Source organism: Electrona antarctica, assembly GCF_951216825.1.
Source record: "Electrona antarctica genome assembly, chromosome: 12".
Lineage (NCBI taxonomy): Eukaryota > Metazoa > Chordata > Actinopteri > Myctophiformes > Myctophidae > Electrona > Electrona antarctica.
In genome coordinates, this window is record NC_136793.1 from 23,305,807 (window position 1) to 23,318,306 (window position 12,500).

Genomic DNA, 12,500 nt, shown 5'->3' on the forward strand with positions numbered 1-12,500 from the left:
TTCCTCAGATGCATACTGCTAGCTCCCACCCATACACACTCATGCGTGCCCGCACACATGCACGCACGCACACAAACATTGCGGCCAGAGATACTCACTTGTCAGGGTTGTAGACGTTGAGTTCCTCCAGGAACAGGCTGTCATTGAGGAGGCCAGTGTACATCTTCGCCAAGAACTTGAGAATGATGCCTTTCTCTGAGCCCAGGAAGACCACAGTGTGGTTCTTATGGGGCCCGGCGGCATTGTCAACCGCGATGCGTGTCAGACGATACCTGGAAGTGGACACAAGTACAGTACAAATAGATCAGCCAACCAATCAATCACTTTCTTGGCTTATCCCCAAAGTGTGTCATAAGGAACCCATGCATAGGCCATCAATAGTTTGGAAACATGCCGAGCATCACTGGCCGGTGGCATCTGGGGTTTGTCCCATTCACAGGATCAAACTAACTCAAATCTAATGTACATTCCTGAGTACAATCAAATATCAAATCACGGAGTCAATTCGATTACTATATCATCTATCAGATGATGCCTGATTGAGGATCACAAACAACAGGTAATGATTTATTGATGATAGTTACAGTAGTCAAATAATCATGTTGGGAAATAAATATGTCAATATTATATCGATATCGTGGTATGAGTAGATGACTTAAGTCTTGTCTTTTCCTGGTTTTAATCACTCATTTCATACTTTCAAGAATTGACAAAAATAGTGTAAATAGTCGAACCTCACAACACATCACATCACAACACATGAGTTTGTAGATTGAAAAATGTATATTAGCGTCACAATAATATTATTAAAATAATCATAATCATCATAATCATGATATTTAATTTAGTCCCTCCCAACCCTAAACTATAAGATCTGTTCTTGAGAATATACTACAGTATAGCCCAGTAGGTATATGATCTATTCTATTCTAGGAAGAAAAAACTGAAAAAAGTGAGTAAACTGGCCAGGTCCAAGTACAACAGGGTTCCACCGCGCTTCAAGCCAAGTTTAGGCTGGTCTGGTGCATCTAAGGAACAGGACTGGTATGATGGAAGGCACTGGAGCAGTCTCGGAAAATAAAAGCCTTTTATTTACAGGGTGCAGGCAAGTAGATCCAAGTAGACGTTTCAATGTCAATACATCTTCGTTAGGCCCCACCTGATGAAGATGTTTTTGGCTGTCCTTCCATTGGCCAGGTACAAGTGTCAGTAATTGTTGTAGATGATGCCTGGGATGCAAGTAGGCATACCAAGCACGACAGACTGGTAAAAACACTAAAACTAATCCTACGGGCTGTTTACTTTTAGTGACTCTCCAAGGTCTTTAAACTCAAAGTGAACCTCCTCTGATGTGACTATCTGTCTCCCAATTAGTTCTGGGCTGAAAGGACCTCCTAATGTTATCAAACATTATCTTCAAATCTGTATGTATTATGCAAATCCCTTTGAATGTTTTTTGTTATTAATTCAAGGAGATGGAAATTAAAGATTAAACTTGAGAGCTTATTGGGGAAAAATAGGAAATCCTCTTGTATCCTCAGGATACAAGGACCTTGTGAGAGTTTGCCATGCGACCTGAGGGAGAACCTAATGTACTAAGAAACTATTTTGGTTTGAATGTAAATGAAGCGTGCTGAACAGTAAGGTTTACAATATCAGCTCTTTAATAAGCCTGGTGTCCATATTTTGGGCATGTGGCGAACATTAAAGTCAAACATTTTAAGGGTTTAAGTGGTTACGGCCATGTTCTCTTATTCCCTTCACTCCTTTAGTTTTTGTCTTAGATGGCATTGAAATTCTCAGTGGTTTTGTTCAATGAAAACAACCGCTATGTAAAGCATGGCTGTAGCTCCAAGGACTGTGGAAATGGGATTTGGTCTCATTGAAATAACACAATCTCAAGGACTAAGACATTCACTGTCTTTTCCCCATTCAGAGTAATAGAAATCTCAAGAGGAGAGTTCTTCAAAGTGCCCCCTCACTCTCTCTGCCACTGATTGTGTGCACGGCAACCTAAAGAAAACCCTGCCACAGTAGAAATCATAAGGACACAATAGATAGGCCTTTTCCAATTTGTGACAAAAACTGATGCTGGATACTCAGATGTTCCCTCTGGCTGGCATGGCAGGGACAGAGCCCTATTACAGATGGCATGGCATGGCAGGGACAGAGCCCTATTACAGATGCTGTTTCCAGGCGACTTCCCAGAGTCAAGACTAATATTCCATACAGAAATTAAGTCATGGATACGGCAGCCTACTATAAAATCCCCCCCACCCCCACACTCTCACTCTCTCTCTCTCTCTCTCTCTCTCACTCTCTCTCTCTCTCTCTCTCTCTCTCTCTCTCTCTCTCTCTCTCTCTCTCTCTCTCTCTCTCTCTCTCTCTCTCTCTCTCTCTCTCTCTCTCTCTCTCTCTCTCTCTCTCTCTCTCTCTCTCTCTCTCTCTCTCTCTCTCTCTCTCTCTCTCTCTCTCTGTGTCTTCATAATGTCTTGTCTTTATACCTTACATAAAGCTGTTAACTACTGACCCGGCTGCGCTTTGTGCAGTGTCATTTCAAATAAAATTAAACAGCCTGATCTCTGATTGTATAAAGATAAAAAATCCCACCCGTGTGAAGTGAGGGGCGATAATATATTTAAGTCTAACTCATGTTGATTAGGTGATGTAATGGTGATGTAAAACAAACGGTGCAAACATAAACATTAAACGCCATTAACAATAAAGAGACAATATGACGTAAATGGAACATTGACGTAAATTTTCCCTTCATTGTCAATGGCATTTTCAAAACAAACATTGAACTAAAGACAAACATTAAACCTGTGTATAGGCCCTCAAAATGCTGTTATTCACAGTATGCTCTATAATATAACTTAATGTTAATGAAAGGTGAGATGTGTAGGGAAAGTCGTGTGCATTCAAAGATAACACAGGCTGGGTCAAAATAGCACAGATTCCATTGAAATGATTTGTAAAGCACATGAAAATAGCTTCATGCGGCCAGCTGTTTTGAAAGTGAATTTACCACTGTCACATTTAGTCAAGTGCTTGGTACAATTCCAGCTCATCTCAAGCATCTCAAAATTTAAAGCTCAACTAATTGGATTTCAAATGAAAAGCGAGTCGGTGGGCTAGTTTCAGGTTGCCAATGAGATGGCACTCTGCTGTCCTATACCTCCAGAGACTGGCAGAATCGTCAGTGTGTAGCGTAGCCAAATACCAGACAGACCTTCATGATCAAACGACCACAGCCAGAGAGCACTTGCTTTGGGGAATGGGCTCAACTCCAGAAACTCTGGATGCAAGCCAGCCGCAAAGAAGAAAAACTCTCTTTTACCCAATTCATTCTGGTAGAAAATATCCACATTTAAATAAAAGGGCAATGTGTGTGGTAAAAAAAGAAAAGTTCATAGAACTTTCATGACAAACTACACGCAACTTTATAAATACTTTAGAATCCATGGTTGCAGCAGGTGACAGCTGAGCAGAATAGAATATGTGACATTCCAGAATATTTCAGTATGAAGCCTTGTCAACATCTCCACAAATTAAAATATGTCTTCATCACATCACTATCTCAGCGCCTGACAGGATGAGGATTACAAAATCGATATATCCCTGTGCTTACACAGTACAATCCTCTGTGGTAATAATTTATGAACAAATGGTATCTTTCCTCCAAGTTGTACTGCATGTCAAAGGTGTAAGTTGCAGACTTGAAAAGAAAAAAAGGAATCCGAGGAACTCCGCCTTTGGTGAAAAATAATTCAAATAATGTATTAATGAGCAAGGCAAAAAAAATAACAGGACATACGCGTTTCGACCAAAAAGTCTTCGTCAGGGTCTATCTGGACCTACGCGTTTCGACCAAAAGGTCTTCGTCAGGGTCTATCTGGACCTACGCGTTTCGACCAAAAGGTCTTCGTCAGGGTCTATCTGATAATAATGTATCAATTTGTAACTCAGAGTGTACAACATTTGTACACTCTCAGAGTTAAATGAACACTCAGGATTTCACGAGTCGGGCCATAACCCATTTAGGCCTGACCTCAACATTTTAAAGAATTCTTCTAAATCCTCCAGTTTTCTGAAATAAATATTTTCACGATTTTTCAAAAATAGCAGACCTACAAGCTCGTAGCGCGCCACTCGGTGGCGCGCTATGAACTTGTAGATCTGCTATTTTTCAATAGCTAAATTATAACATAATATTTAAAACACCAAAAGGGGTTCCCGCCCAAAATGGATTAATCCATTAAAACAGGGAAAGCATCTGTACCATTTTAGATTTGAGCTTTGGCAACCTTGTACATGTACATCTGCTATTTTTGAATATTTTATAAAAATCTTGAAAGTGTGCTAACTACTGGTTTAGAAGGAATTTGTAGAATGAATGGGTTAAACTTAAAACAGGTCACAGATCGCATTCTCATATGACATGACACTAGCGGATTAGAATGAGTCTTCCTGCTGGAGCAACAAGCCATTTCACCCAATTTGGCTCCAGGGATGAAATGGATCAATGAAGTCCAGGGTGTGTCACACTCACCGGACCATGGTCTTGAGGAACCAGGGTCTGTTGGCGATGGAAGGCACGGCCTCGTCCATCAGAGGGTGCATCTTGATGAAGTTCAAATTGTCATCTGGGAACTCGCTAGACAGCTTGTACCTCTCCAAAGACGGAGTGCCAGCACAGCAGCCAGGTCTGAGGAGAGCAGAGGAGGTGGATGAGGGTAAACAAGGAGCAGGAAAATTATTCGGATCAGAAGAGAGGACTTGTAACATTGATTGATTTAGGCTAAGAGCTTAATTTCACTTCAAATCAATGAGGAGGTGAAACTGCAACAGTAGCCCTTCGCACTAAGATGCTTTGATGAGAGCACAGTGAGAAGATGCCTTGTTTTTATTGAAATCAAACACGACACACTTGTACCATTTCTGTTTATAGGGAACCAACGGGAGCTGCTCGTAAAAGTGAAGCAGCTTTTTGATAGCGCTACTCTTTGCAGACATTTCACCCCTAAGAGCTTGTAAAACCACTTTACTGTACCCACTTCTGAAACCATGTTTTGCCACATAACCTACGCCAGATCCGTGGAACATTAACCAGCCGGCCAACAAGATTTCTTTGACAATCCACATGTGTGTGTGATGTCAGTCATCCATCAATGATTAACGATTAATGATTAATGATTAACTCCATATTTGACCACCAGCAATGTGCACAAGAAAATGTGGTTCTGATCGGTCCTTTACTTTACTTTACTTTGCGAGGTTTGTTTTCCCATTAATACTAATATACCCATTAATACTAATGCAAGCATGCATCTATAGTAGGGCATGAGCTCACACAACATCCTGTGCCATTGAAAATAAAAGCCTCTTTTAGACATTATTGGCCTTGAAAAGTCCACTCCACTGAAAGATATTCCATTCAACCAGTTTCTTTTCAGTATTAAAAATGCATTAAATCACACATTTTCAAAAGCTCGCTTTATGAATTGAAATTCTATTGTACATTTTCAGTGCATTAACACTGGTGATAGCTATGTCTGAAGATGCAAGAAGAGCAGAACAGAGGCCGACCTTTCTCCAATTCAGTAAGCAAAATGTGTAAATGATTCAGTATGATGTCTAGCACTACACTAGACAAGCAGTCTACTGGGGCCGAGCAGGGTAGCAGTGTTAAGCCTAGTCTCTCAAGGCAGACAATTCTTCCACAACCTTTGAATGCTAGTCTGTAACTGCGCCTCATTATCTGTATTTAATTTTTGTTTGTGAAAATATCCTTTAAGATATCTTTCAGTCAGGAACACTCACATCAAAGTAGATGTAATCATTTATTGCAATAAGAGAGTTTAGAGAGCCATGCAAACATTGAATTCCAGTTTACTCTAGACTAGAGCTATGCGCACACGCTTGAGTACTGCAAGACTCTGAACTACAGTAGTGGAGGCTGGGGTGGTGGAGGCAGCTGAGCTTATGCGACTTCCGTGACCTGCATGAAATAACGCAATACTTCATTTATAATTTGCCTTTATTGATAGTATCAAGTGAATATGGACAGGAAAGAGGGAGAGAGAGAAGGGGAGAGACATGCAGCAAGGGTCTTCATGGGCGGGACTCGAACATGCAACGCACTGTCAGGCCAAAGCCTATATGTGGGATGCGCCTGGACCACTTGGCCTGCGGGCGCCCCCATTTATAATATTCTTGAATTTCCATTTTTGCCAAGCAGCAAGCTAGATAGGATTTGATTAATTGATTTACAGTAGGACTGCAGAGGCAAAATGGAAGTGGGGGGCATCTGCATTGTATTCTAATAATCCTGCAAAAAATAGCCACTATTTGCTATTTACAGTGTGCGACAGCATTAAGCATTTCAGCTCGTTTTGTTCTCTCTGAAGCATAAAAATTCCACATCATGCAGTACAAAAATCTAAATAAATAGGACCATCCCAATCAACCAATGCACTACAGATGGTTTTATGTCATTACCACCTGAAGTTGTTCCAAGTAAACTCTTAATTTCACGCTGATCAGAAGAACACAAACATACATGCACACACACAATGGTACAGGTACTGAAGTGGTGCATGGGAACAGCCTCCTCAGCCATAATATGGGAAAGAACGCACACATGCACGCACCCACCCACACCCACACACACACACACACACACACACACACACACACCTTATCCTGCCCCAGATATTTGTAGCTAGGGAAAGTGTGCAGCTCTTAGCAGGCTAATTAGGGAGCAGTAGATGAGAGATTGATCAGCCTGGTGCATTTGTAGAATTAACCGTCCATCTGCAAAATGATCTCATGCTTCATTTACTGATATCGAGCTCCTTCTTTGATCCTGTTGTGTGTGTGGGGAGATGAGGTAATGTATTAGTGTGTGTGTGTGTGTGTGTGTGTGTGTGTGTGTGTGTGTGTGTGTGTGTGTGTGTGTGTGTGTGTGTGTGTGTGTGTGTGTGTGTGTGTGCGTGCGTGCGTGCGTGCGTGCGTGCGTGCGTGCGTGCGTGCGTGCGTGCGCTCGTGCGTGCGTTTGCTCGTGCGTAATTAGCAGTATCTGTTACCTTGGCTTGGGGACCCTGTCCTCAGGAAAAGGTGTCCAAGTGGAATCTGGTGATTTCTGTTCCTTGAATCGGCCTGTAAATGCGTTGGCCACGTCTGCCATGTCATATGCACATACTGCTGAGCCCGGAATGCTGGAACAGGAAAACAAACAATCATTTGTTTTTGTCATTATAATGTTTTGTTTATTTAAATTTGCGAGCACAAATGTTGAGAATTTCATCTAGATATCCTGCTAGACAGATGCTACTGTAATTTTTATGTTCACCTGTATCCTAGTTTCTACTTACAGGTAACTGTAAGTAAGTCTCATGTTGTTTGTTGGACTAGGGTTCATTCTTATTCTGATCTCGCACGTGTTATGGTACCACACTGGCAGAACATCATTGGACATTTGCATGTACTGTATTAGGCCCATTATACCCACATATTATACCCCATATTATAACACTACAATGTTATGACCCCTACACACTGTAGGACTTTTAAAGTTGCCGGGGAGTCATCAGATCGTTAAGTATTTCACACTACAGGAGTCTCTTTTGGAAATCGGAATTATATCGTCATGGTTTTCACACTAACTAATTGATCACAGACAAGGGATCACACACTGCAAGAGTTCACCAAGATGCGATCCAGACCTGATACATAGGCTACATTTGTTTTTATTCCAATTCATTTTGACGTCTCACGTACTGTACGTGCAGGATCCCGTGATACATGCGCAAGACCGACACAGGACACTTCTCTCTCTCTCTCTCTCTCTCTCTCTCTCTCTCTCTGAGCGCACGTGGTCAGACACTGTTTTATCAACATTATTCAAGTGAGATGTGTTGGTTTTTAGAGACTATTTAACAGCTATATTAGGCTAATATAGCTACTAATATGTATCACAGTTGGATTTTCCTAAGGAATATATGTGACACCTTAATCTACCCACGGAATAAAGGTTATATATACACACCCATCTATCGATACAGACAGACAGACTTTCTGCCTTCACAGACACAGCTGTCCTGTGCTCTCATTGGCTGTAAATTCGGACCTTCTCAGGGTGCCGTCACAACCCCGTTTATGTTCATACTGTATGGTGTCCAGTTGGCGAGAGCCAAATCTACCTGCTAGAAAAAAGCTCCCTTATATAGCGCCTTTATCCAAGGCGCTTTACATAGATTGTGCATTACATTCACCCATTCACACACCGATGGTGGCAGAAACCATGCAAGGCACAAACCAGCACATCAGAAGCAATTAGGGGTTCAGTGCCTTGCTCAAGGACACTTCGACATTAACTCTGGGGGAGCCCGGGTTCGAACTGGCAACCAGCCACTCTACCCCTGAGCCACCGCCGCCCTCCCTGACAGCAAAATCAGAGCAAATATCGTGCATTGTGTAGGAGCCATACTGGATTTGAGCATTATAGTAGTCTCTACTATCACTATGAATTGTCCACTGTTGACGTGTTCTCATCATGTCATAGTGCCCTCAGCAGTTAATATGTACAGTAGATGGAGTATATTTGCTAACAAAAATAATCCCCAACAACTGTACAGATTACTTAGAGGAGACAGAGCACATTCCTTTCCAATCCATTCATACAAGAATGGGTTTCCCCAAATGCCTCGAGGAAGCATAAGTTCAGCATAAGTCCACTGTTGGGCCAAAAATATGGGAGACAGATGATCGTATTGTTGCTATTCATATAGAGGGGGGGGAGGGAGGCACAAACAGCTTGTTGTGATAGCAGCTGAGCCACTGGCTAGTGGCTACTGTATCTGTCTGTCTGGAATCAATGCATAGTGCAGCACTGACTCACTTTTCTATTTACCACACATCTGCTCACAAAAAAACGTTAAACTAAGAACTGCTCAGTCGCTGTCATTCAGGCTTAAAAATGGGAATCTCTCGTCTCTGTCTCCTTCCCCGAATTCTATATCTCTACAGACCAGTGGGGAGTTTTCGGAACGCCTTTCGCTATTGCATCATGGGCTAGACACATCATGCAGTCATGGGCACAAGGGCAGTATTATAAAGGACAAGGTCAGGGAACAGTTCACCTCTTGGTCTGGCCACTGAAAGATAGTCACTAGCCTCTATAATGTAGGAGATAGGAGACTTACAGAGTCATACAGTATCTATTTATACCAAGCCAACAGCACAGTACAAACCAGAGTGTTAATTTAACTCAGAGTGAATAAATGGGTCCATTTTTACCCTCTCACTTACAGCTCCATTACACACTGTGATTTAAATTAACACTCTGAACTCGGTCATCAGCATGGAAAGGCAGCCAACCAGCCAGTCACCCAGCCAGACTGACAATTAAATGAAGGACTGGAAACCCCTCACAGTCAGTGAGTGTTTCCTCCAATTTCACCTGCAGGCTGCGAAATGGAAAGTTAATGCCCAGGCTCAAAACCGTCGCTTATAGACAATTTTGGCTGGCGTCGCTTCATTGGATTTTAATGTCCATTAACCATGCTCAATTCCATTGTCACAAGCAATTGTCTTATCTGCTAAAACGTAACCATAGAATGGAAAATTATAATATGTGTCAGCTGGGCCCATGGTAATTTTCAATTTAGATAAAATAAAAAAAGAACTGCCAGTCTATGAATATGAAAGCAGCTCAGAATACGACTTAGAATGAAGGGGAAAAAATAAGATTATGCACCTATGTGACAAAAAGGCCAAGAAAACAGTTTTGACAGCAGAAATGAGTGTCGCCCCAGCGGCCACAGAAATTAAGTGTCCCTGAGGGCACTGGCACTATTAAAAAGGTCAATATGTTAAAGTAATTACGTTCACATGTGTTTCAAAATGTGATGTGTCATTCACAAAACGAGAACGCAATCTGTACCTTTTCGAAATAGTTTTATTCACTTAAACAATTATAGCGTTTAAATGGGTAAAATGACCTTGAGAAATTGCTTAACGATTTGTTAATTAATGAATCCATCTCCCATGCCTCATCTCTAATCTTAATTGAGATCTTTGTGAGTCATTGGACACGGCTTTCATTCAGTCAATGCGTAGTGTCATCGGCGTACTGCACCTGTTGTAGGGCGTGGAGAAGGTCGCCATGACCATGTCGCGTCCGTTGATATGAATGACGTTGGTCACGGCCTGCAGGATGTTGAAGTAGAAGTGCGAGTCCCCGGGGATGGAGCAGTTCAGTCGGGTTTTGAGGAAGGAGGTCCATTGTTTCTCCAGGACACGCTGCGAGCCACCACGGTCATTCTTGCAAACCCTGGCCACCCGCGGAAACATCACCTGAGGAGAGGAGAGTCACTTCAAGTCTAAGTCTTAAGCCTAATTTATATTTTGTTGTACGGCTCTGTCGCTCGTAAGTATGAATAAGCCATTAAAGAGGTACAAAATATTTGGGCAGAGGTAATAGTGCACGCACATCCCCTCTAGCCCAGGTGCTGGACAAACGGTAAGAGAAAATAGAGTCCGCAACACTGGTAAAATAGTACTCAGTTCCACTGATTTTTTTGATTCAATGTTTCGATACGTTTGGATCTTCTTCAGGAATAATCTCTATTCTCTTCTCTCTTCTTCAGATTATTCCTGAAGAAGTTTCAAATGGATCGAAACGTTGAATCAATACATCAGTGGAGCTGAGTACTATTTTACCAGTGTTGCAGACTCTACTTTCTCTTCCACAAATCGGGGGGGGTCTCACCCACTACTGTAGTGTCAAACCTCCTCATCTATGTCTCTATTGCATGTACTGTACCAGCATTTCCCCTACTAAGCAATTATTTTGAATCCACTTACAGTACGGTAAATGCGAGCCATGAAATGATTAATAGCCAAACAACCCGATTATTAATTATACATAAGAGAAGGCTGTTTTGAGACAGATGACTTACTGTTACTAATTGAAGCAACATAACTGAAAGGAAACGATTTGTATTTTGTGGCCCTCATATAAAGAAGACAGATACACAACGTGCTTCTACGCATTAAGAAGTCAATGTTTCGTTACGTGGATTGTAAACTTTAGGGCCCAATTACCACAAAGGAAAGCACAATGGTGTATTTTATGACTACTGTATTTTATCACCGCACACCGGAAATCCAACCAAGCTATCCAAGCAGATAGCTTGGAAGGCCTAGCACGACGTTCCATCAAATAGTAAATGAAAGATATAGCAGAGGAAACTGGTGTGTTTAATACGCCGTTAAAGACTCTGCAGTCTGCACCTGGCAAGAGAAATTTCAAAATATATGACTTCAATAGGGGCCGGTGCTGTAATTGCTACTCTGCAATACGATGGTGTACTCAGTATTGTAATTAGTCGTTGTCACACTGTACTTACAGCAATAAATCTAACCCCAACCTAAAATTACTACGTAGAGTAAACACTGAATGTGAGTGAACATGCACTTAGATCAGATCCCATCGCACAATTGCACACACCCACCCACCGACCTACAGTCACACACACTGCACTGCACAGACACACACACCCACACTCAGTGCACCTATACAGTACCCACCCATCTAAAGCACACACAGACACATGTAGAGACACACATATCGTTGCTGTCCGGAGGAAACCTCAATTTTGTAGGTTTTTGATTTTTTTCCCCCCCCATAAATCGGTGCTATTACACCCTTTATGTGTTGTTTCGAAAATATTGAACCAATGGAAAGTAGTAAAAACCGCATAAAACCTCTTAACTCCATTGGACCCTCAAACTGTCTGCTAAAACAGCTAACTCCACCACTTCTCTCCTTTTCATGCAAGTAATTGACAATATCTAAAGTCACAACACCAACTTTGATGTGGTAGTATTGGATCGTTTAAAAGATATAAGGTTTTCTTCATTTCCTTATATTTTTCATTTCTTGAAAAATGTACATTTTGGAGTTATGAGGTTTCCTCCGGACAGCAACGATATGTATTGTACAGACAAACATACTGACATACATGTACAGACTACAGACACACGCACACACTCACGAACGCACGCACGCCAGGGCTGGATATAGGCATGGGCAATGGCCCCCTATATGCCCTGCCTGCCCCACCAAACATGTCGCAAAACAAACTGTCGCACCACCAAACCAACACCATTTCATCATCGCTCTCCACAGTAGTTACTGACAGATAATACAGCGCTAAGATTAAAGAGCATGCACTATTCAGGACAGGTGTGACTGCCTTTCAGCTGGATGTCAGCTTTACATTTCACAATTCAACTTAATGAACACATCAGAGTATTGTCTTCTGTATGTCTTACTGTCTACCTTTAAAATAGCTAGATGTGGCCACTGTCTCTGCACGCACGCACGCACAGCCACACACACACACACACACACTCACACACACACACACACACACACACACACACACACACACACACACACACACACACACACACACACACACACACACACA

The 12,500-nt window shown here is 42.0% G+C and overlaps 1 protein-coding gene across 3 annotated transcripts in view; it reads right to left on the reverse strand.

Moving 5' to 3' along the window:
- sema6a (sema domain, transmembrane domain (TM), and cytoplasmic domain, (semaphorin) 6A) overlaps nucleotides 1–12,500 on the reverse strand; it is a 154,193-nt gene that overhangs the window by 33,977 nt on the left and 107,716 nt on the right. For all 3 annotated transcript variants that reach the window (XM_079516770.1, XM_079516771.1, XM_079516769.1), the window contains exons 10-13: nucleotides 10,142–10,359; nucleotides 7,089–7,220; nucleotides 4,553–4,708; nucleotides 99–272 (exon numbers count right to left, since the gene is read on the reverse strand). In XM_079516770.1, coding sequence (XP_079372896.1) covers nucleotides 99–272; nucleotides 4,553–4,708; nucleotides 7,089–7,220; nucleotides 10,142–10,359 — 680 coding nt within the window. The remainder of the gene's footprint in view (nucleotides 1–98; nucleotides 273–4,552; nucleotides 4,709–7,088; nucleotides 7,221–10,141; nucleotides 10,360–12,500) is intronic.